The following is a 26,326-nucleotide window of genomic DNA, read 5'->3' as shown; positions in this document are numbered from 1 at the left end:
TAGATGTTTGACATTATAAACTTGTAAAAAGTGAAGTATCCTGAGGTTTTCCTGACATGCAATGTCTGTAGCCTTGACATTACTCCCCATGATAGTTTTCCTGATGATCAAGTCCTGTGGTCGGCTTGGCAGCTGGGTGTGATTGCCATTGTCAAAGCCAGAGTTGTGCCTCCGCTGGGGAAGGAAAAACCCCTTGAGAAGGTTTCTAGATATGACATTACAGCCCTCAGGAGGGCATCTTAAATAGACGGGGCCCTGAGACTGAATGGCTGTACTTGGAAAAGGGGAAGGAATCCTTGCCCCGGAGATGGGGGCTCAAGGAGAGAGGACAGGGGGGTGAAGAAGAGATGAACATCCTGATGGGAAGCTGCGGTGGGAGAAAAGGTCTGCAAACCTTTCTATTTTTAAACAGAAGAACAGGGCTCTCGGTACATGTACCTGGGACCACTGTGGATCTCGTGGGGACAGGGCTGGATTCCAGAACCAGGCCCACAGGGGAGAACGGGAATAGCGGTCAGCAGAGACAGGACACTAGAGGCCAAGGTGGCTGGGACGGAACAGCACCCCTGACCACTCCTGGGGCTCCTCCCGAGATGCGCAGAGGGGTTTGTAGACAGAGTTGTCTAGATTTCGAGGGGCGGGAGAAACCCCACTGACCTCTGGGAGGCGTCCATAGAGCTTGTTCCCCAGACCTATCTCTTCTTGTCTCCACCTTTGACACCTCATTTCTTTTTAGGAAAACTGGGGTAGAAGGTTTTGGAGATAGACTGACCCGCATTTGAAGCTGAGCTCTGTTTCAACTGCTTAACCCACTTGAGGGGCAATTTTGTTAGCCGTAAAAAGGATCTTACAGGATACAGGATTATGGGGCCATTCAAATGATCATATCTCTCTTTTTATTAAGTAGGCTCCACGCCCACCCAGCATGGAGCCCACTGTGGGGCTTCAACTTATGGCCCTGAGATCAAGACCTGAGCTGAGATCAAGAGTCAGACACTTAATGGACTGAGCCACCCAGGCACCCTGGAGATGCTCAAATTAAATGGCTTGGGTTAGAGCTCAGGGCCTGGAGTCAGATTGCTTGATTCCACCATTTGTTGGCTGCATGAGGTCTGGGTGAGTTATTCAACTTCCTCTTGTGGAAAATAGGGCAAATAGTAGGTCGTTGGGAAGATCAAATGAGATAATACAGTAAAGCATTTAGACCAGTGCCTGACATTACAGCAAATGTTTAGTAAGTGCTAACTCCATTACTATTGTTATTATTATTACATATATAAAATGTCTGGTCTTGGTAGAATATTAATTGCTGACTTCTGCTGTTAATTTTATAGAAATAAAGATCTGGGAATTCCTATGCTACCAACACCTCTTTTCCCCAGAAGTGTTAACTAAAAGAGAACCAAATGATTGCGAACATCAGTGATGAAGGTTCATAGAAGCCTTAAACCTCTCTCCCCTTACTTTATCCTGTGTAAAGACTTCTGACTATAGAGATTTTAAATGCTGTTGATATATAAGTATATTTTATCTGCAAAAAAATGCCATCAGTTCTAAGAAATATACTTTCTGTTTTTCCTTGAACTTCAACAATCTCCTTGTAAATTGAATGGCCAGTGTTCAGCCTCTCCCTGCGAGAGGATGCTCTGACTTAATGCTCCTCAGTTTCCTCCCATGTACATTCATTTTCTTAGTATTGCTTTAGGTTGATTGTTAACGACTTCCCACTGTTATTTGCAGTATACATCCACATGCCAGAATTTTGAATGCCATACTAAATAAAGGGGTTTAAAAAGCAGGTTCTGTAAAGTCGCTCTTCCTATAGATTGTTCCTTTCTGGTCTTTGTTGTTTGCGGGCTCTCTCTGCTCAAAGGACCCCCTTAAATATTTCTTGCAGTGCTGGTTTCATGATCACAAATTCCTTTAGTTTTTGTCTGTCCTGGAAACTCTTGATCTCTCCTTCTATTCTGAATGACAGGCTTGCTGGATAAAGTATTCTTGGCTGCATGTTTTCCCATTTAGCACGTTGAATATGTCATGCCAGTCCCTTCTGGCCTGCCAGGTCTCTGTGGACAGGTCTGCTGCCCCCTTATGTGTCTACCCTTGTAGGTTAAGGACCTCTTATCCCCGAGCTGCTTTCAGGATTTTCTCTTTATCTTTGTATGAACGCATAAAGAAGATGTGGTGTGTATACACACACACACACACTGGAATATTACTCAGCCATCAAAAAGAATGAAATCTTGCCATTTGCAATGACGTAGATGGAACTAGAAGGTATTATGCTAAGTGAAATAAGTCAGTCAGAGAAAGACAAATACCATATGATTTCACTGATATGTGGAATTTAAAAATTTAAGAGACAAAACAGATGAACCTAGGGGAAGGGAAGGAAAAATAAAACAAGATGAAAACAGAGAGGGAGGCAGACCATAAGAGACCCTTAACTATAGGAAACAAACAGGGTTGCTGGAGGGGAGGTGGGTGGGGAATGGGGTAGTTGGGTGACAGGCATTAAGGAGGGCACTTGATGTAATGAGCACGTGTTATAGGCACCTGATGAATCATTAAATTCTACCTCTGAAACTAATAATAAAAAAATAAAATGGGGGTGCCTGGGTGGCTCAGTGGTCAAGCATCTGACTCTTGATTTCAGCTCAGGTCATGATCTCAGGGTTGTGAGATTGAGCCCAACATGGGGCTCCCTACTCAGTGGGGAGTCTGCTTCTCTGCTTTTCTCTCTCCTTCTGCCCGTCGCCCTACTCACACACTCTCTCTCTCTCAAGTCTTTTTAAAAAAATAAATGAAGGGGCACCTGGGTGCCTCAGTCGGTTAAGCGTCTGCCTTCGGTTCGGGTCATGATCCTGGGGTCCTGGGATCGAGCCCCACGTCGGGCTCTCTGCTCAGCAGGGAGTCGTCTTCTCCCTCTCACTGTCCATCTGTGCTCTCTCCCTCTCTCAAATAAATAAATACATCTCTAAAATAAATAAATAAATAAATAAATAAATTGAAACAAGCTAAAAAAAAAGCAGGTTCTGGAAAAGTAATCTTTCTACCCCTTGTCCCTGTGGAGCAGAACTGTTTAGTGCTGACTTTGAGACCCCCCTCCCACGGCAGAGCACAGGCACAGCTTGGTGGGAGAGTTAGGGCTTTGATGGCAGGGGATCTGGGGTCAAGTCCTGGCTCTGAGCTTATGCATATGATCGCAGGCAAATCACTTAATTTTTCTCTTTGGTTTCCTCATTTGGAATAGAGCAGCTGATTCTGGGAGGAGGGAGGGTAAATTACCTATATCGTCCTGACAATAGAGTAAATGCTCTGTAAGTGCTGGTTCTTACTGCTTACTTGCTAGGATACTTTAGGGAATGATTTCAGGCTCCAAACCAGACTCTTTCTCACCCCTCGTTCAGGAAATAATTAATCCAGTCCCCCATGCTGAATTACTGGGAAGGGTTGAGCGCAAGGGGCTGGTTGTATTCCACAGCCATGAAAAGTTGCCACCCTGCACCCTGTTGTGATCTTGAATTTGATGGTTCTGAATCCCCTGATAGTAGTGCTGGGACTCCTGACTCCCCAGCAGACAGCTGCAGCTTGGGGAAGGATCTCGTCAGACATCTGAAATCCCTCTGCCTGGAGTTGGATTCCAGTCCCTACCTCTCACTTTCTAGTAGGGACTTAGAGCCAAGGGTTCACTTTCCTGAGCTTGTTTTTATTGCTTCTGTAAAATTCAGCTGACATAATTGATGTGAAATGATTTTTAAATTGGGAAATATTACAAAGATATGTTATTTTGTAATAAGTTGATACAAATGTTTATAGAAATAAATACTCAGGCTTGCCTAGAACTTGTTTTTCTTCCCTTGGGAATGATGCAGGTGATCTTAGGCACCTCCTCTTTTCCTTTTACAGTGTTGTGACGTTCGGGCAAGGTCCTAGATACAAGAAAGGCTATAAAATGCATATTAGTCAAATTTTGCTAATTATTAGCCACAGTAAATGATCTGAAGGAGAAAAACAGAGATTTGGGGGGGATTATGATGTGAAGTTAAACTATCCATGTGCTTTAATTTGGATGACTTTGGAGAGTGTAGAAGGGACTTCATATAGGCAACATATTATAGATCCTTGATTTCAAGCTCAGAAATGAATGCAAATACACTTTCCTTTATTTCCAAATGTCTGGGTGGTTGTTGTTTTTTTTTTTTTTTCTGAATTCTCGATCCACTTTCTCTTTTGTACCTCAGTAAACACAGCTAATAATTAGTTGAGGTTGAGGGAGAAAGTACATGCTCTTTGCCTTAGTCTAACTATACTCTTGTCCTGGAGTGTTTGTAAGTCTGAGCAGAACTATTAGATGTTCCATTTGCTGGGAAAACTCCTTTCAAATTCTTCTGACTTTGGGGGTCACCAGGGCCCAGAGCCACCCATGGTTTCAGAGATCAGCCCTAGGACTCCAGTCCATTCCCGGACAGGTCCCTGCTCTGATGGTACAATGTCTGACAGTAAGGTGTTGCCATCCCTTTCTTCTTCCTGTCTTTTTCTTCCCTCCTTCCCTCCTTCCTTCCTTCCTTCCGTCTATCCATCTTTCCTTCCTTCCTTCCTTCCTTGTATTGTTACCATACAGTCGAAGCTTCCTTTGTTCCAATCCCGCTCCCCCCATTCCTTTCTCTCACCCCCGGAAGTAACTCCTATCCTGAACTCCAAGACTGTCTTTACAGCCCAGCTTTTATATTTGCTTTATTCCTCATCCATAACAATGTAGTATCGCTTTGTGTTCAACTATACATCAATGCCACCATCCAATACATATAATTCTGCAATTTCTGCTTTTCCTCAGCGTTATGTTTTTGAGATTTAGCCATGTTTTTACATGTAGAGCTAGTTAGTTCATGTTAGCTGCTGTATCGGATTCCACTGTATGATGATGCTCCTTTCCTATAGCAGCACTATAGTACTCTAGAGTATGCTATGTTACTATACCATTTCTATAGCTTTGTTTCTTTTAAAGTTTAAGAGTTTTACTATTTTACATGTACATCATTAATCCACATGGAAGTTACTTTTCTATATGCTATGAGGCAGAAATTTTATTTTCTTCCATATGAGTTGTCCCCATATTTTTTCAACTCTTTTGACATTAATATGACAAAACTGAGGCCCAGAGGGAAGGGGTGACTTGCCCAAGATCACACAATGACCCTGTGGTGGGACTGTGTCAGAGAAGACATTTCCTTTTCTCTCTTTGTTTTTCTGACCTGACAAATGCAGTTATTTTTATATTACACAATTCTTTATGAATTAGCAAAATTAACGCAGCTTACATTCAAATAATGGAATTTTTAAAATTGAGGTGTAATTGACATATAACATTATATTAGTTTCAGGTGTACGGCATAAAGATTCAATATTTGTATACATCACAAAATGATCACCACAATAAATCTAGTTAACATCTGTCAGCATAGGGCATTATGGAAATTTTTTTCTTATGATAAGGACGTTTAAGATCTACTCTCTTAGCAGCATTTAAGTATACAACACAGTATTATAAACTATAGTCACCGTGTTGTACATTACATCTCCATGACTCAGTTATTTTATAACTGGAAGTTTGTACCTTTATCCCTTCCTTATATAAAATTTTTATATAAAAGTTTATATGTAGACACAAACTGATTGGCAAGTGTACCAGAATCTCTGCTAAACTCTTGAGAATGTCCCCACTTGCTAAGAAAAGCCTGATTCAGGATGTAAAAACCATGACGATAATATGAAAGCACTTTTCTTCTGCTTAAGACCCATGAGTTCAAGAACGATTTAATATTTCTTCTTGGTTTCCCTCACAACACTTTCTTTGTGCCATCATTATAGAATTTATTTTATGCTGACCGGAGCATTCCAGTGGGTTGATTTTGTTTATATAGATTGCAAATAGCTTGAGGGCAGGAGCCTCCTTATGTTCATCTTATTCTGGAGGTTTATATATGATGTGTGCTAAAGTGTTTTTGATTTGAAAAAGTGTGTGGGCAGGGAAGCTAGATCAAGAAATACAGAGAAAAATATTGAACAAATTTCACTTTCTGAACATAAATAATGTTATGTTAATTGAATTGCTTGAGTTTGCTGTCCAATAAAAATGACTATAAAATGTACTACTAGTGTTTTTAAAAGCACTTACATAATTCATTTAATTTTTAAAAATCAATGAATTCATTAACATTCAGGCAAATTCTTTCCATTAGTTTTCAAATACGTGGGCTTTTGGGGGGCAAATATTTTGTTTAGAGTTTATTTTAAATTGAAATATAAATCTTTATGTTAATTAGCACACAGATTTTTGGATTTCATTGCACACACCTCTTTCCTTGGATTTACTGGGAAAACCTGCTGGTTGCATACCTAAGATTTTGTACTAATTCTTGTGTTATTTGGATTTGGGACTTGTAGAAACATTTAGTTTGCTTATTTGCTTGCTTTTTGGTACTGTTTTCTTAAAACAAGAGGACATTATTTGAGAGAGAAGATGTGTTTATAAAGGACTACATTTCAGATAAGTGAATTAGATTAGGGCTCACTAACATAATCAGAAAAACTTGCAGCTGTAATTCTTTATTCATCTGTGAGTTTATGAGGAAACTGGTTCAAGGGCATTTAAGGATACATCACTTTTCTGGGCATTCAGGGTCTGCCCTCTATTGGTGAGATGTGCTGGAAAAAATGCCTTTATCCCTCAGAATTCTACATTAGGTTGAAATAAACTTTATAGATTAGGCATAGTGTTGATGGGAAGTCAAGTATGAATAAGGTAGAAAACTCTTTAAAAACTCAAAATTGGATTTAATTTTCCTTAGTCTGGGACTTGTTAATACAGAAGGAAAGACTGGAGGAATGCTAAAGAAACATAGACAAATTATGGGAAAATATCAGTTTCACATTCAGAAGAATATCTACTTTGAAATCTTAAATCAAATGAAGCGTTGGACACCTTTACTGAAGGAGGAGTAAAGTCCACTCCATTTGCCTCCATGTACCTAATACACTATTACACTTTACATAAATATGTCTTGATCTTTTGTGCATACCAGTTATTCCCTTATAATAAGCCCAGTGCTCTTGTTATCAAATATTTGAGACTCTAAATATTTTGAGATACAAAATTATTTTGTTCATTGCAGAATACCCCCAATTTAAGGGTTTCTAATTTACACTGAAGTTATAACTTTATGAAACAGTTATATTATAACTTCATTAAAAAATTAAAGTTTAGTAGGCTCATTAAACAAAAAAAGTGCAAAAATATTAAAATTATATACTATTCTTACTGTTTTGCCTTCTTTTTGTCTCTTACGTGATTTTTTTTGCATTCAGAAATTTAATATATATGAGAAACTTGGAGGAGGAAAACCCATTTTTATATATTACTCTTATGGAATAAATGCTACATGAGTGGGCTCAGAAACTAAACTGGGTTTACACATAGACTTTTTCATAGTTGAAAAACTGTCTTTCATGATTACTATGCAAAGTTGTGAGTTATTTATCTCTTTGTTCCGGTTGTTGGCTTGTAGATTTTGGTGAAGTCTGAATAAGAAGTAAATTCCTATGTCAGCTATATAAGAATCTTTTCCTCTTCTTCTTCTTCTCCTTCTTCTTCTTTCCCTCCCCCTCTCCCCCCTCCTCCTTCTTCTTTGAGTAGTCTCTACACCCAGCGTGGAGCCCAACACTGGGCCTGAACTCATAACCCAGAGATCAGCTCGTGAGCTGAGATCAAGAGTCAGACACTTAACCCACTGAGCCACCCGGGCGCCCCAAGAATCTCTTCTTAATAAACAACCTCATAGGATACCAAAACTGAAGTGTCTTTATCATGAAACCCCCTCTTTTTAAAAAGCATCCGCCAGAAACAAACAATGTGCTGTATGCCAAGCCCTTTATTTTTGGACTATCCATGTTCCTTCCAGAACATTACTCCGACTTTCACAGGAGTGTGCTGGCTACCATGGTCCATGGTCGGGCTGGAAAAGCCAAGCTCCCAGGGTGATACCTGCTATCACCAGGGTGATACTTGTATTCGACTTATCTTTTTCTGTTCTATTCCCCTGTTAGGGGATGAATTCTGTCCCCCTAAAGGATGTTGCAGTCCTAATTCCCCGTCCTTGTGAATGTGATTTTATTTGGAAGTAGTCTTTGCAGATGATTAGGTTGAGATGACGGCAGTAGGTTGGGCCCTAATCTTATCTGAGTCTTTGTGAAAAGGGGACACATGGAGACCCGTGGAGAGGGGAGACCACGTGAAGCCACAGGAGGAAATGCATCCACCACCACGGAACTCCTGAGACGACCAGAAGCGAGGAACAGTTTGAACCTGTCAAGAGGCCAGTTTTTTTCTGTATGTTTTCTTAGCGGTGCCCTGCATGGTCCCCAGCATCCATTCATCTTTTTTTACCTCTCATTTCTCTACTTCTCTATGAATCAGATTTGGATTTCTGAATGTCAGAATGTTGCATTCATTAGTGTCCTGAAATCCACTGCAAAGAATTTCTGCTTACATTTCACTGACGCCCTGTTTCTTTTCCCAGGGAGGTTCTGCTTGCTTCCATTTTGTATGTGAAGGTGCCCTCAGCTCTTTAGAAGGCAAGTGCAAGATGAATTCAAATGTAATTATTCTTAAGAGTTACTCTACAGGACAGTGCTGTGAACCAGGGAAGGCTATGTAATGGAAGCTTTTATTATAATGACCAGCCTCACATGATACATTGCAGTTACGTGCTCTAACTCAGAATATTTTCAGCATTAGCTAAGTTTATTCTGAGTATCGGCTTTTTCTTAGGCATCCCTTTTCATTATCTGATTCATATCTCTCATTTGTGATTTTAGTGTGAATGACTGAATATTCTCTGAGTATAGTAAATATAACAAAACTAGCACCTTAATCATGTAGTGAGACTTGTTCTTTATTGTTTTCTATCTTAATTTTATCCTTGTATATTTTGGAATATGGACCAACTGCTTCTATACCTCAGGATTGGTTTTTGTTGAGACCCCAAAGCATGCATGTGCGGACACACACACACACACAAATATTTGTATACAATATTTACATATAAGCTGGCATTTGCTGTCTGGGCTTCGAGTTACATTTGAAGTCCGTGTCAGTCTAGCCACTACAACTGGCTTCTTTCTGCTCTCACGTTTACTCTGACAAGAACTAGATGGTATCATATGGAAGGAGAGGTGTCACGAATTGTGGCTAGTTTTGGGGAAACTCATCAAGAGACCGTGACCCGATTTATTGTGGGATTTGATACATGCGATGGAGGCCACAGAAAACATTTTTAGTGAGTATCATGAATTTTAATTTGGGTTATGGTCTTAGGAAGGTGAAGTTCACCCTCCAGTTCCCATATGGACCAATTTCAGATACTGGGAACAGATGTTTGCAAAACCTTCCAGGTCCTGGGTAGATTTGTTACCTCCTCCCATGAAGCCAACCGCATCCCTTTTTAGCATTTTTGAGTTGTAGGGTGAGAAATGGAGTTGGTTAGGCCAAATATCCCTCCCTTGTGCCACACTGTATCCTGAACACCGCTCCGACTTGGCACTGACTGCAAGGCCATAGTTTTAACACTGTGAGTGAAAGTGTAGAATCAGAGCGCTTCGTTTCCAGTTCTGGCTCTGCTACTTTCTAGCTGTGTGAACCTGGAGAAATCACTTAACTTCTCTGAGCTTCAGTTTTCTAACGTGTAAAATGAGAACAATAAAGTGTCTAGCACACAGGGTGGTCATTAGTATTAAATGAGATATTATGTACGATGAGTTAGCATAATAATGTGTGGTAAGTGCTCATTAAATGGCATCTATCACTATTACGTCTTTACCTGCATAGATCCTGAATTCTTTTGTGTCTTACTTTCAGAGCTTGGCAGCTGCCCTCTCCACCTGTTTGTTGAGCTGAACTAATCGATTGGAGTTTGATCACACCGTGCCCGTGCTAGATAAAACCAAGGAACTAGTTAGGTTTGGACATGTTGGTGGATTGCTTAAATTCGTGCCACTTGCCTCAAAGGACCTTGAACAAGAGCATTTTCTTGGTTCATTGCAAACCTATCACTGGTATTAGAAAGCAGCTCAAGGGAATATGAGGACGGGTCATCACCTCTGTGGAGGAAGCATCACCTGTGTTACTTACTGACTTGTTGCTGTAATTCGGAGCTAAATAGATTTTAGTCAAGTATCTTAGAGTCAGTATCTTTAAGAGAACACAACTATATGCGGAGTTGCTAGGGAGTTATATGACAGAAGAAAGAGTGCTGCAGTGATCTGTGATGATATTTTTCTGAGTTTACTTTTACTGAGTGTCAATAAAGTTCTGCACTATTGAACTTAAACAGGAAGAGACTGGTCATGAAAAGCCCATTATCCTAAGCTAGGTGTTACTAATCTCTTTGTCTTTGCTAACATTATAATATGCCGCACTGTGCCAGGCTTGTAGCACAAAGCATCAGGGTTATATATGTGTTCTGGGATGTGGAACTGCCTGAGAAAGACCCTTGGAGTTCTAGCTTGTCCAGTGATTGAACTGGACTGTGAAAATGTCGCAAAGTGCCTCTATTTTAATGGCTCTTAATACAGCTGTCTTTTGATTCCTTCCCTCTAATTGCTCCTTCCTGAGAGTCCCGTATCTCTCTCCTGTTAATAGTTCACTATCTTTACGCAAGGAAACTTGCTAAGTGTCTTGGGAGGTGGTGACATTCACTATTTTTGAACTCAAGGTATTAGAAGAAAACTACTGTGGTATTATTCACAGTAGCCAAGATACGGAAATAACCTAAGTATTGTCAGTGGATGAATGGATGAAGAAAAAATATACATCATGGAATATTATTCAGCCTTAAAAAGGAAAGAAACCCTGCCATTTGGAAAACATGGTTGAACCCGGAAGATGTCATGCTAAGTGAAAGAAGCCAGATACAGAAGGACAAATACTACATGATTTCACTGTATGTGAAATCTAAAACAGGTGAGCTCTTAAAAGCAGAGAGTAAAATGGTGCTGGTCAGGGGCTGGGGGTTGAGGGAAATGGGGAGATGTTGGTCAAGGGGCACAAAGTTTCAGTTATGCAGAATGAGTAAGTTCTGGACACCTGATGTACAGCACGGTGACTATAGTCAATACTATATTGTATACTTGAGGTTTTTTGGGGGGGAACAAAATATATTTTATTTCAATGATACTGGTACAGTAAGGCCCAGAAAAGCCATGGGGTTGCATACTTGAAATGTGCTGAGAGAGTAGATCTTAAGTATTTTCACCACTTTCACACACATGAAATGGTCACTATGTGAGGTGATGGAAATGTTAATTAGCTTGAAGGTGGCGATCATTTCACAATCTACATGCACACCGAAACATCACATTGTGCACGTAAAATGTATACACTTTTTATTTGTCAATTATACCTCAGTAAAGCCGGGGACACAAGAAGAAAACTGCATAGATCCCATATTAGCTTTCCTTTCACGACTGGTGCTTAGGCCTGTGTACGTGGGGTATACAGGAGGTTTGGGGACAGTAAAACAGTCACGGAAATTCAAGAAAAAGCATTAAGTTTTTAAGAACAAATGGCTCATGTTCCCAATATAGAATGAAACCTTCTTATCACTGCAAACTTTCCACTATGATAACAGATATGCAGAGCTTTTGTTCTGAAGAGAAGAAAAGAATAGCTAGGGGTGTAAAGAGTACTTATCAGTGGAATTAATTTATTATTAATTAGCTTAGTGTAATTATAATTAATTATTAATGGAATGATTATTGTCCTCCATCACATAAGGAGTCTTGTCATCTCAGAGTTGGAGGAAATGGTAAAAGCACCGAGTCCCTGCCAGAGGGCAGAGCAGTAAAGCTGGAAGGTGGTAGAGCTTCCCAGAGCTATAACATTTGTCCTGCATTGAAATCCTTGCTCGGTCACTTACTGACTGGATAACCAGTGATCCAACTTCTCTGAGTCTCAGCTTTTTTTATTTATAGAAGAAGGAGACTAATAGTTATTTTTCAGTGTTATGCAGAGTCAGTGTGCCAGTATATAGTAGTAGTATCCTGTCACACGCTCTCTCAGGAAATCCTCAAATAGCTTAAAACAAAACAATACAATCAGAAAGAGCTTCCCAGTTTAAATCAATAAAAACAATAAAAACCACACATCATAATATTTTGAAGATAAATAGAAGTCAACGCATATTTAAGTATTAGCATAATGCAAAGAATTTCAAGTATTCTTAGAAGTATAGCATGTGAAACATGGGATGTGAATAGCATTTTTGCTTTATCTAAAAATATCAATGCTGTTAACTACTTAAAATTTTTAGAACATGTCAATACTACAAAATCTGATAATTTGTAGTTTCTTTAGGTTTATCTATATACACAATCAAATAACCTGTGAATAATGGCAGTGTGGTAAGCAGAATAATGACCCCCCCCCCCGCAAAAATGTCTATGTCCTAGTTCCTAGAAACTATGGATATGGTATGCTATATGCTGAAAGAGAATTGAAGTGGAAGAAAAATTAAGTTTGCTAATCAGCTAACCTTAAACTAAGGAGATTATCCTAGATTATCCAAGTGAGATAAATGTAATCACAAGTGTCCTTAAAAGAAGGAGAGGGAGGTGGAAGTGGGAGAACCAGAGAGGTGATAACATCAGAAGGACCTGGTTTGATGTTGCTGGTTTTGAAGACAGAAAAAGGAGCTGAGGAATGCAGGCAGCCACTAGAAGCTGGAAAAGGCAAGGATACTGATTCTCCCCTAGAGTCTTCAGAGAGGAATGTTGCCCTGCCAGCAACTTGATTTTAGCCCAGGGAGATCCATTTAGGAGTTCTGAAATATGGAACTGTAAGATAATATATTTGTGTTGTTTCAAGCCACTAACTTTTGGTAATTTGCTACAGAGGTCATAGAATATGAATACAGGCAGTTTTGTTTCTTTCTTTTCAACCCTTTTACTTTATTTTTTCTTTTCTGATTGCATTGGCTGACACTTTCAATACAATATTTAATAAAAGTGGTGATATTAAATATCCATTTCTTGTCTTGATTTTAAAGGGAATGTTTTAACTTTTTGCTATTAAGAAAGATGTTTGTAGATTTTGGTGATGGCTTCATGAATGTATATGTATCTCCAAACTAATCAAGTTATAAACATTAAATATATGCAGCTTTTTAAAAAAAGATTTTATTTATTTATTTGACAGAGAGAGACACGGGGAGAGACGGAACACAAGCAGGGGGAGTGGGAGAGGGAGAAGCAGGCTCCCCGCTGAGCAAGGAGCCTGACATGGGGCTCGATCCCAGGACCCTGGGATCATGACCTGAGCCGAAGGCAGACGCTTAACTGCCTGAGCCACCCAGGCACCCCATATGCAGCTTTTTGTATGTCAATCATACCTTAATTAAGTGGTTTTTAGAAAAGACAGATGTTTACTGTATCAGGTTAAGGAACTCCATTCCATTTCAATTTTTATCAGGAGTACCTATTGAATTTCATCAAGTGCTATATCTTTATTTCCCCTTTTTAATGTTTTATATTTCTCCCCCTTTTCTTCTGTCAAGAGCATAATATAATTAGGCTTTCTTCCCTTTCTTGTATTTTTGGGAAAGTTGATGAGCTAGGGAGGAAAACGGTTTTTTCAAAATTAATAAATCCTTTAGCCCTGAAAGTAGAAAAGATACCTTTATTGTGGTGGCGTTCTCAGAGCAGCACCAAAATTGTTAGATGAATGAAAGAAGAGAAGTGAGAGCTAATATGGCAATAAGTTATGCACTGTAAATTATGGGTAGTAAGTTTAAAACAGCAAATAGTGCAAAATATGCAGCTAAAATTTATCCAAAGATAAATTCTCTTGTCAAACATCTTCCCCAGTTTTCCCACTATCACTTGCTTTTGTGTGTGTGATTGTTTTTATTTTCTGAATGGAGGCAGAATTGTCCAGGAAACTCCATGGTTATTGAACCCCAACATGCCTAAGATATTTGCTACTTTGTCCATCTACCAATGTTTCAGCCACAGGTGGAGTCAACAACTATTTCTTCCACAATCTGACCATTTCAGTATTCCTACTTTTTCAATCAGTGGCTTGACATATTGGCTCAATATAAATATGGCTCACCTTCTTTCCCTTTTCTCATGTTCCAACCTCCCCTTTAATTTGCAAGTACAAACTCATAATTTAGCAAGAGAAGTTCATTTCTGGTTGAGTGCCTATTATGTACTCTGCTGAAACACATTTCCCAAATGGAACTTTATTTCTCTTGGATCTTGTCATTGCCCTTGAATGATGGATTTGGGTCAACACTGAAATCAAGTTCCAATCCAAGCTGAGAAATGAATCCTAGTACATTTTAGGTGGAGATATGAGAGGGGATTGAAGGTAGCAATGGGGAGTGGAAAAGGGTGCCAAATAATGAGGCGTTACCACTGGAGACAGCTTTGCATAGAGTCACTCTTTGGTGATGGGAGCATAGCCTGCATACCTGAGCTATGGCAGGTTTTGAGTGAATAGGTCAAATAATGCTGTACAGCAGCAGTGTCCAAACTCTTCTATGGAAACTGTATCTTTTATCCCTTTCCTAGACATTCCAGTTCATATTCTTACATTTAATGACCTTATTTGTGGAATACCCCCTACTATTCCATAGTACATCTGTTATCTGGAGAATATAATTTGGACCAAAAAGAGTGAGGAATAGTTTCTCTAAGTCTTTTTTGCTGTCACTATTTAGTGTTGATACTATAATTAGAAAGAGAATAGAAAGAGGAAAATGTGTGGGCGCCTGGGTGGCTCAGTTGGTTAAGCGACTGCCTTCGGCTCAGGTCATGATCCTGGAGTCCCAGGATCGAGTCCCGCATCGGGCTCCCCGCTCAGCAGGGAGTCTGCTTCTCCCTCTGAGCCTCCCCCCTCTCCTGCTCTCTCTCTCTCATTCTCTCTCTCTCAAATAAATAAAATCTTTAAAAAAAAAAAAAAAGAAAGAGGAAAATGCATATAGAGTTATGTCCTTTGTAACAAGGGATTCCCTGTTATCATGTTTGGAACAATGGGATAGTCACACCAATTTTAACATGAATTATATGCATACTGTTGTATTGCATAGTCTCACACTCAGTTATTTATATTATCCTTGGATAGCTTGTTCTGCATTCCTTTGGGTAATTGCTTTCACTCATATGTTTATTCAACAAATATTTATTGAGTGTCAACTATGTGCCAGGCATCGTGCTGGAATGAAGGACATAAGAGCAAACAACAAAGATATACCTCTCTCTTTATGAAGCAAAACCATGTCAAAAGTGCTATGATAAATGACATACCAGATGCAAAGGGAGCAGAGAGGAGAGATGCCTAATCAAGATCTGAGGATCTAGAGAAGTTTCCCCAGAGCTAGCAATGTCTAAACTGAGACTTGAAAAATTGTCAGGAGTTAGGGAGATAAAGTGGATTTTTAGTTTTTTTTAAAAAAAAAGGATGAAGAAGTGGCAGAGATAAGACCTGGAAGTGATGGAGAAGAGCCTGGTTGAAGAACTGAAAAATAAGTACAGGCTGTCTAGATAAAGTGCAAGGGAGAGAATGATGAGTGGTAAGCCTGGAGAAGTAGATATGGGCTGAGTATAGAGGACCTTGTAAATCAAAACAGGAAGTCTGAAATTTATTCTGAGAGAAGCAAAGAGTTTCCATTTAAAGAGTTTTAAGTAGGGAAAGATCATTCTGGCTATTGTGTAAGGTAAGACCAACTACAGTTGATCCCTGAACAACACAGATCTGAACTGCGTGAGTCGACTTCATGTGGAATTTTTAAAATATAAATACAGAACTGTAAATATATTCTCTTTTCATTAAGATTTTCTTAACATTTCCTTTTCTCTAGCTTCCTTTATTGTGTATATACACAAAGTGTATAAGATATATAACATACAAAATATGTGTTAAGTGTTTATGTTATTGGTAAGCCTTCTGGTCAACAGTAGGCTATCTGTAGTTGAGTTGTGGAGGAGTCAAAAGTAATTCACAGATTTTCCACTATCCGGAGGTTGGTACCTCTAAGTCATGCATTGCTCAAGGATCAAGTGTATTATAAGATTTGCTACTAAAGTAATACTGGTAAGAGATACAAGTTACCTGGTTCTCACCATGGAAATGCTATGAAGATGATAGGTCTGGTATATATTGAGCCAGGAGAATCAGTTGGTCATGGGGAGAAACTGGGGATGGTGAGGGAGAGGGTTGAGTCAGATATCACGGGTAAGTTTTGGTGTTGCCAACAATGTGAGTGGTGATCCCACTCCCTGAGATATGGAGCACAGGAGGGAGAACACGGTCAGGAGGCAAAGGGCAAGTTTGGTTCTGCGCATACTGAGTTTGAGGTGCACATCTGGAAGTATGCAGATGTAATCAAAACTGGAGTTTGGAGAGAGATTGGGGCATATTGATGGTAACTCAATTTGTAGGACTTTAGAAGTTTACTACGGGAGAGTGTAGTTAGGTGGACTGGTGGGGCAGAGCTTATCGGTGGATTGAGGAGTTAATGGGTGGTGAAGAAGTGGGTAGGCTGGGTATATAACCAACCTCCAAGCTCTGAAGGGGAGGCAGCAAAGAGAGAGGGCAGCAGCTAAAGGGGTACACGGCGTTGAGGAAAAGCTTTTATAAAAACAGAAGATACCTGAATATATTTAAATGTGATTGGGATGGAGTCTGAAGAGAATAAGTTGGTGTAACAGAACAAGATCCCTGCAAAGCCTGGGGTGGAAGTGGAGCATCTGGAACAGAGGTTAGCCTTAAGTGGGAAGAGTGACATTATTTTCTATCATAATAGAAGTGAAGAAAGAGATTAACGGTAAAGATACGGGCACATTTTCAGTCTTGGTGGAAGGATTTGAGGGAGTCTCTTTTGTGGATTGTTTTTCTTCTGTGCATGCAAGACCAGGCACAGAGAGCAAGAAGGGTGGAGATTAGAGAAGAGGGGGAGAAGTTTGAATTACCCATCTTCACTAAGGAAACAGATTGTTCGTTGTTGGTAGTTGTTGAATGCACAGGTGAATTTGAAGACTTTGAATTTATGGTGAGAACAATCTGTATTCCCATGTGATTTTCTCCCATGACACTAAGCAAACTAGACCAGGTAAAGAAATAGAGAAGATGGACAGATGGGTTATTATAGGAGTTGGCTTTTCTCAAGTGGGCGAATGGAAGAACAATTAGATAATGGAGTTATCGGCATCATTGCAGATGAAAATTTGAATTGTGTAACCTAAGTTCAAGAAGAGAGGCAGTGGACTTGTGTGGGACCTAGTAGGGAGGGGGCTGAGAGATAAAGGGAACGGAAGTTGTGTAGGATTCCAGAACAGATATAGTGGGAGTTTTTGGGTGGGAAGGTCTGGCAGGGTAAGGGAGAGGGCTCAGAGTGAGATGTTTCAATATATTATTCCCAGAGTTGGAATAGTTCCAGGAATTGACAAAATCAGTGTGTCAGAGGAGGGGGTGGCAGAACTGAAGGTGCAAAAAGTCATTAAAAATGAGATCTGAGGAGATAATGGACTAATGTGTGGGTTACACTGCCCATGTTGACACTGAAGTCACCTTTGGTGACAGCAGCACAAACAGTGAAGAAGATCACCATGAACAGGGTGCCAAAGTCTTCAGTGAATGTAGGGGAATGCCTAGGGGCCAGCAGACACTGTATTGAGGAAAAGTAGAGTGTGGGGAAAAGATAGTCATATGAGCCTCAAAGAAGTAGGGCTTTGTATCATATATATGGAGGATTAATTGTCTGTTACTGGCAATGCGGAGCATTGTGGATGCTCAACTTTCTTTCTATCCTAAAGGTATGTGAGGGCTGTTGGAGAATTAGCAGCTTCTACTTGAGAGAATTGCTGAAGAGCAAGCTTTTAGTTGATATTGATGATGAGAGAAAATTTCCAAAAATGATTCACAACAAAAGGAAGGTTGTGACCCTCATATTAATGCCACCAACATTCCATTAAGGTAGACTAGACTAACAGTCCTTCTCAAAGAGTGGACCCTGGACCCAAAGCATTATCACTACTGAGGACATTGTTAGAAATATAAATTCTGAAGTCCAATCTCAGACCTATTGATTCAGAAACTCAGGGGGCGGGGCCAGCAATGTGTGTTTTCAGAAACTTTCCAGGGGAGTATGATGAATGCTGAAGTTTGAGAGTTCCTGAACTAGATCTAGCTTCCTCATATGGAGGGGCAATGGAAAGATAAGAAACACAAATTGAGAGAAAGAAGATTTAGAAGGTAAATATTTGATATTTAAATGGTTGACAAACCAAGTGTACCACACAAAAGTTCAAATAGTCCCATAACAAAACCATGGTTCCCAGCTTCACCGCCTGCTCTATAGCCCTCAGCAATCATGTGTTTCCCTGCTCTTTGCTCCTAATCTCCGTAGAGGTAATTCAAATCCTCTCCACTTTCTTCAAACTTTGAATCCTCTCTAGCCACTTATTAGATGACACTGCACCTACTTCATACATATTTTTAATTTAGACTTGAAAAAGATTTTTTCTTTAAGAATCTTTAGTTTAAGAACTACTTGGAATGCTAGGAATTCGCTGTGTGGACTGCTTTGCTCAATGTGTATATTGATAAAATTGGTAAGTCCGAGTGAGTTTTGTTGTTGTTGCAACTTTTGTCATTCATTTAAAAATATTTATTGGGGGGTACCTGGGTGGCTCAGTTGGTTAAGTGTCTGACTCTTGATCTCAGCTCAGGTCTTGACCTCAGGGTCATGAGTTTGAGCCCTGCATTGGGCTCCACATTGGGTGTGGAGCCTACTTAAAAAAAATTTTTTTTTATTGGGAACCTCCTATGCATTGGGTTCATGTTTGGCTCACCATCTAGTGGAGGAGACAGACAAACATATACTTATTAACAATTGGATATGTGGTTTAGGTGACAAGTAAAATTATTGGAGCAGAGAGGTGGAGCATCTAAAGTTGGCAGGAAGGGGTTTTTAGTAAGTTGATGTGTGTATTGAGTGTTGGAAGAGCAAGAGTCTTTTAGATGGATAGTGGGGATGGGAAGGGAGACAATTTCTGGCCTAGAGAGCAGCCAGAGGGATCCTCAAATAGTTTAAGATGGAAAACCTTTGGGTGAGAGTTTCTGACCAGCAAGACATGATGTTATAAAGTGAGGTAGAGTGTGAGCCCAAAAGGCTCTTGTTGTATACCAAAGTAAGTATCTGCATGATAATGGGGGACTACTGGAAGATTTTAAGCAGGCGAATGGTATGATTAATATTCTCCTGAAGAGCTGTTCTCAGTGGTTTTTGGCACGTACACTTGGCTTACACTGAGGAACATTGTAAAAATCTGCTGTTATGTTCATTATAGGGATGCCCTAAAAGACAGGATTTTGTATAAGAAATCTCACATAAGTAATTTCTTACCAATCAGCTTTGATTCTTTTGAGAAAGTACTGTGGTATATTTTCACTTTATGGATGATGTAAACATGTTACTGACTTATTTCTCTTTTTTCCATGAACACTGTGAAGCTCAGAGCCATAAAATTTTAAATCTTATATCCTTTCATCACAACTTTCTTTGTGATCTTGAACTTGGTTTAGACATAGTTTTCTTGGTTATTTTTAAACATATATTTTACTTTCTTTATAAGCATTCTTTTAATTTGCCTCAAATTCTATGTGAAATGAAATGGGAGGATGAACTCACAAGTAAATAAGACATGGCCATATTTGCTTTCTTTGAATCATCACCTTCAGGGTGACATAGAGTTTGAGGTGGAGAGGAGGTGGTTATTAGAGGCAGGGAGGCCAACTAGAAGGCTTTTCTAAAAGTCCAAGGGAAAAATGGGGGGAGGGGAGATGAACCAAGGCAATAGTAATGGGGATGAAAAAAAGGGGGGAGTGGATCTGAGAGACATTTAGGAGGTAGAATTGAAGGGATTGGTAATGGATTAGATGCTATGTGAGGGATCGGGTCGGTGACAAGAAGTAGGCAGTGTCCAGAATGGTTCTGAAGTTTCTACCATGTTTGCTTAGAAGGCAGGGGGGGATCGTATGTTCACTCTAATATGAAGTCTGGAAGAGAACCAGGTGTGTAGGTGAAGGTGATAAGCTATGTGGGTACATGCCCATCACAGTTGGTCTGGAAGTTGGAAGGAAATCTGTGATGGAGATAAAAACTTGGATTTCATGGGAATGAACAGGCTTTCCTAGAGTGTGTCAGAGAAGAGCAAAAGCAAAGGAAGGATGCAGGTCAGAGTTCCGAGGGTCACGATTTAACAAGCAGGGAGAGGAGGTAGAAGTGGCAAAGGAAAATGAGGAAGAAAAATAGGAGGAAATATGAGGAGAGGGACATGGGGACTAAAGAGAAGGGTGTTTAAGAGGATAGCTGTGGACAACTACATCTGGTGGTGCTGGTGAGGGCGGGAAAGACGAGGACTGGGAAGTATGCTCTTTTAGTCAGGACTGGGAAACAACTGGTGACTTTAGTGGAGGCACTCAGTCGTTCATTATTCAATACATTTACGTGATTACTATGTACTGCATTTTACTCACACAATGATTGATTCGATGTGGTAGAGCTAAGAGTCAGTTGGTATAAGGAAGCTTAATTCACCAAAATGGAGAATCCTGGAAAAAAAAGTGAGTTTGGAAGGGAAGCCCGACCTAGAGGCATAACCTAATAAACAGAAAGTGCTAGTTGTTGTTGTAATTGTTGTTGTTTTAATAGAAAATCACCATAGCTAGTTATGTGCACTAAGTTGAACAGTGACATTACAGGATGGTAGAAGAATAGAACAAAATTTTTTATGGACTGTGTTTAAATCAGAGAAAACAGGCCCAGGTGTTCATGAACATCAATAAAGCTTTATAACAATACAATTCATTACCATAGTTTGGATTAATATTGTAATAATTACACACTTTTTACATTATGAAAATAAGTCATAAATAGTGTAAAAATAATTCTGAAGATCAACTTCTCACAAACTAGGAACCCTGAAAACAAGTTAAAAAAGCAAATAAAAACAAATTAGAAACTGAACACAATGCAAATATCTCCAAACTGCACATCAAAAACCGCACGTCTTTTGATTCAGCACTGTCAGCTGGAGAAATTATAACGAAATTGAAATAAGAAGTCAAACAGGGAGAATTCAATCTTTCAATTATGTACACTATTGAGAAAATCAGGTTTGTGCCATATTTACAGTGATAAGACACAACACATTCTTAGAATAATCAATTACATGAGACTGGCCCACAAAACGTTAAGAAAAATATGCAGTGTAATGCTTGCCAAATTTTTTTTTTTCATTTTCCTCATTTTGTATTTATGTGATTTTTTGGCAATATAAAAATAGCTGCACGTAGAGATGAACTTTAAAATGTAAAAAATACAAATAAAAATATAATATTTTCTAATGGAAAATCAGATACATACATCTTTTTAAAATGTTATTAGGTTGCATGAAACATTTACAACAGTATAAAGAATATTCACATAAATGTCAACAATAGGTAAGACATTCTTTTGTGAATCCAATTTATTAATATTTCTAAAATACGTGAGAATATCTACCACATTTTGAGAAATGTTAGTAATTTATTGATAAATCAAACATAACAGGTCAGGTTGAAAAAGTCTTCCTATTCCCCCAAGGACAGTTCTGTCAATAAAGCAGCATAGGGAATCTTATGCATTAAACACATTTAAAAAATCAGAAATGCCATTAAAATGTTTCAGTATTGGATTAGCAAAACAAAATCCACCAAAAGTTTAAGTTGGAAGCTTATCTCTGCTATGGCATAAAGTAAATCTAGCCAATATGAAAATATATCCAAAAAGTGGGAAAAAGTAGGGATGGAAGGTCCTCACATTTTAAAATAATTTTAGGTATGTTAATTCCACTAGAAATGATTTTTTAATTGCCAGAATCATATGTGCTTATTCTTAATTATTATTTTTGAGAACATAAGATTAGATTGCTATGGACTTGATTTTTCAGAGACAGCAGAGTTTTTTTTGTTTGTTTTGGTAGAAATTTAAAAAGTTCACTTTAGTAACATTAATTATTAATGTAACTTCGTTATGAAGAAAGAGAAAAACAAGATTTCAAATATCAATCTTTGCATGTTCCTATGATTGCTTATTAAAAGATTAAAACACCACCCACCATTCAAGCATAACTTATTTCTGGGTAAGATAATATATATAGTGCCAAAAAAAAAAAAAAAAGGATGAAAAGCAGTATTAGCTTTTTATGGTACAATAGTAACATAAAAAAAAATTGGAAAATTAAGCACACTTTTTAAGTGATAAAAACATAAGATACTGGACAATTTTTCCATAGGTCTTGAACGCTGTTCTGACCATTTTCCAAACTAGCAGATATATGTATGCATTGTAGACAGAGGACCTGTAACATGAACTACAGATGCATACGTTCTTACTGTCCCATCAAAACATCATGCACAGAAAGTAAATTCAAGAACAGACTTTTTTGTTTTTGGTAGAAATCCTAGATATTCTTATGTTTTCTATAAAATCAAACAAGAAAGAAAAATCCTCCAAGACAACTTCTCATAATGAAAATGAAAGCTAGAAAAAAAAATTGGGGCATATTTGTGTGTCAGGTACTCTATGGATGTGTTAGACTTCTCTAACATTGGTTTTGTCAGACTTAATCAAATGAAATAAGCTAAAATATGAGGAAGAAAGTTGATAAAGGCATATGGTACATGAAATGAACATGAAATAAAAGGATCCATGATCCAAGTAAACACACATCATCTATAGGTACACTGTTTTGTTTTACATTAGGAAAGACTGGTCATTGAACCATATTATAGCAAATTCATGAACTTGAAAAATAAAATCACACACTAACAGTTTAGGAATGCTATTAAGCAGAAAAATGAAATTATCCATAGTAGAGTTGCATTGTTCATAAAGAAAAAAAATGCATTAGCACCAACATGAATGGAAAACAATTGTAAAGCTAAAACACATACCAATTTGGCATCCTTAAAAGATGCTTATCAGAAATAGAAGTAGCTCTTGACTTATTTCCAATGTGTCTTTCATGTATTTTTTTCTCAATCCTCTACCCAATAATACAAATTAAGGGTTGAAATCTTGAAGAAAAACAGATATCTGCCAACACATATAGCAGCAGACATAAGTTATTAGTTCATTCAGCAATTATTTGAGGATTCTCTATATTGATGACAAAATAGATGGCTGGAAATATTTTAGTAACCAAAAGTTTAAGATTATCCATGGTGGTTAAGACCTAATAATTCCACTGAACAAAGAGAAGTACTATCATCTCTTTGTTTTTCCCAAGGAAATAAATGTAACAGGAGTCTACAGCTTCCTTTGCTCATAGAATAAAAATCAATGTTGTCGTATCAGTTGTAGAGCAAAAAACCCAGTATACACATAGGACAGAAGAGTATTCGTAAAGGGCTATGTTCAAAAAAATTTTTGTGTGTGTGTATAAAGTGTTTCTCTTTGATGTTGAGGTATTTTGTTTTGAAGTTGCGCAAGTTTTCAATAGTGATTCATCTCAATACCTCTTTCTACTAGAGGAGTAGAAAGAAAGATAGAAAGAAATATAGCCACCAGATTTTTTTCAAGACACTGCTGTTTGTTTTCCTGAAGAGACAGTAGTTCTACCTGCTTTGGTTCATGTTTCCAAACCATGTAAGACAAATTGTTTCAGACATTGAACAATACTTTTTCCTAACCATGTGAAACAAGAGATGGTTGGAAAAGGAAGGCTCTCTATCATTTTAAAAATGCTGAACTGGCTTCAAGTGTGGAATGTTACTAGAAATGTTACCAATTAGATTGATCTAATAATTTGGACATCTTTCCAATCTCAAAAACTTATTAGAAATAAAAAGAAGGCATTTTGTATAATTGAACATTTGGTTAAACAATATGAAAGAGATCACAAGCATCTTAGGATCTTTGTCTTATAGTCATATCTTAACTGTTGTCACCACAAGCCAGTGATGAGCTAATTTCCCCTCTAATGGTGAAAATTTATGAATGGAACTAGAAATTTTCCCACAAAATGGCATTAAGTCAGGAGAGAAAGTATATTGTCCTATGGGCTGAAAGAGAGACTACTCCTCTTTGATGGTGTTTCTCCTAATGTAACCCTTCCACTCAGAATAAGCATTTCAAAACATTACCAACTCTTTACTGTGCAAAGAAATGCTCAGTCTAATACAATTAAGTAAGTTTTGAGCAAATAGATGAAAAAATACTCTATGGCAACTATATTTCACAGCTTTCTGACACACAGATTTGGTCTGTGCATAAGACAAACATTTAGAAATGTAAAAAAAGATAAAGAAATCTAAATATGGACAAAACTTAGATCTAAATAGAATGATAAGAAATAGAAAAGAGTTAATACTATCAAATGTGACCAAATCTTGACTTAACTGGTGATCACTATGTAAGTTACAGTCATCATATGAAAAAAAAGTCAAAAAGTACTCAAGAAATTGCTTAACTTTGAACTGAGAGTGGAGTTTCTTTTATAGTCTCTTCGATTATTCAGAACAAGAGAGAAGTTTGTAAAAAGTCATCTTGACTATTGCTACCAAGTTATTAGGATTTGAAGACTTTAAAAAAAATTGTTCAAAACAAATGTGACAAAAACTGAAACAAATCTTTTCTTAATATTCCCCGGGACTAGAAAAGAAAAGCATAAAAAAAGAATGAAAAATATCTTTCTGTTTCTAGAACTTTGTAGAAAATGTTTGAAATGGGTTGGATCTTGGAAGGAAGGAGAGCATCAGCTTCAATAGAGGTTGTAGGGTGAGCTCCCCTACAATTTCAGAAGAGGATATTTCAGCCGACCTATTCTCAGGAGTGGTACCCCTTCTCTTTGGTGGGATGTACGCATCCTTTGTCTGTGGAACAGGGGCTGCCATTCCAAGAATCTCCTACCCAAAAGAAGTGCTATATGCCCCTGTCAGTTTCCAAAAGCACCCATATTAACACTTGTTGGAATACAGTTTTGTTTTTTTTTAAAGTCTGTTGTTCTGGGTGCCCGCATGTGTAAACCTCTTTCCTACTTGGTCACAGGAGAGACAGTGCAGGATGCCGAACCAGTCCTCTTCCCTTATCTTCACTGTCAAGGGCAGCCCAGGGAAAAATAGTGGCGGCAACCAGCTCAACCCCTTGATATTTCAACCAAGGTGGCCATGTGAGCCCGCAATACTGGAAGTTGGAGGTCTGCAGTTGGGACTGCAACTCCCTCAAAATACAAGACCATTTGTGTGTATGCGCTCCGCCACCTTATCTCTTTTTGGCAATAAGCCATGGTGTAACCCCCTTGAGATGACAAAAGAAATAAAAGCTCAGATGTGATCAAAGGACTCATTAAGCGGCATGCTAGCATCTGAATGACAAGCAGGCTTGGCACACGGTCATGCTTTTTTAGTCAGTTTCAGTGGGTGGTGTGGGCACAAATCAATGCTAACAGTGAAGGTGAGTAGGGATGCGATGATAAACTTTAAAATCAGTTAGTTTGTATAGTACATTTTCATAGTTTTGAGTCCATATTTGGTCACAATTTCATGTAAACTATTTCATGGCACTTTTTGTCCATGCAATTAACAAGCCCAAAGTCAGAAAAGAGCAAGAACAATCATTCTGTATCACTGATGTGTCCATTTAAATACATATCTTCACATAAGATAAAGAGATACTGATTTATATTTTTTTTGCAGGCTTCTCACTGGTTTCACATATTGCCCAATTTCAGATGTAAGTGGAGAAAAGATGGACATGTGTACTACTGCAAACAGGAAGAAGCAGCTATATGTAAACATATCTCAGACTTGTAAAATCTGCAATTCGATTTTCAACTCTAAATATAAAAAGTGGACCCTTATATATACAACTTCATGCTCGGAAGGTTAGATTCATCACTGCAGAAAAACAAACAACAGAAAGACATATATAGGATTAGTGGTCTAGAATAAAAATTCCAAAGTAACGTTTATTTTAAGAAAACTGGTAGAACCCTGAATATAGTTTTTTTTTTTTTTTAATTAATGAGCCGAGTGATGTGTGTCCCAAACATTGCTTTTCTAAAACTCCAGGGTGTTATTAAAATTTCCATCCTGAGTTCAACCCACATTTTTCTTTGGCCACTGAGAAGTTTGTGGTATTTTTCTCAGTAACGATTCTGGGAAAGCAGAAAATTAGGATTTTATCACATATGTACCATAATTAAGATACATGTCCTATAC

At 38.4% G+C, this 26,326-nt stretch overlaps 1 protein-coding gene across 1 annotated transcript in view; it reads right to left on the bottom strand.

Annotated features, from left to right (window-relative positions):
• Positions 1-20,744: 20,744 nt before the first annotated feature.
• The window catches only part of COL25A1 (collagen type XXV alpha 1 chain), a 461,910-nt gene continuing 456,328 nt past the window's right edge, over positions 20,745-26,326 (bottom strand). The window contains exon 37 of the mRNA XM_081812014.1: positions 20,745-26,002. Within this exon, the coding sequence (XP_081668140.1) occupies positions 26,000-26,002 (3 nt within the window). The 3' untranslated portion in view covers positions 20,745-25,999. The remainder of the gene's footprint in view (positions 26,003-26,326) is intronic.

Source organism: Leptonychotes weddellii, chromosome 2 (assembly GCF_054177405.1).
Source record: "Leptonychotes weddellii isolate Sample4059 chromosome 2, ASM5417740v2, whole genome shotgun sequence".
Classification (NCBI taxonomy): domain Eukaryota; kingdom Metazoa; phylum Chordata; class Mammalia; order Carnivora; family Phocidae; genus Leptonychotes; species Leptonychotes weddellii.
The sequence above is the reverse complement of the archived record's forward strand: the minus strand, read 5'-3'. Positions and strand labels throughout refer to the sequence as shown.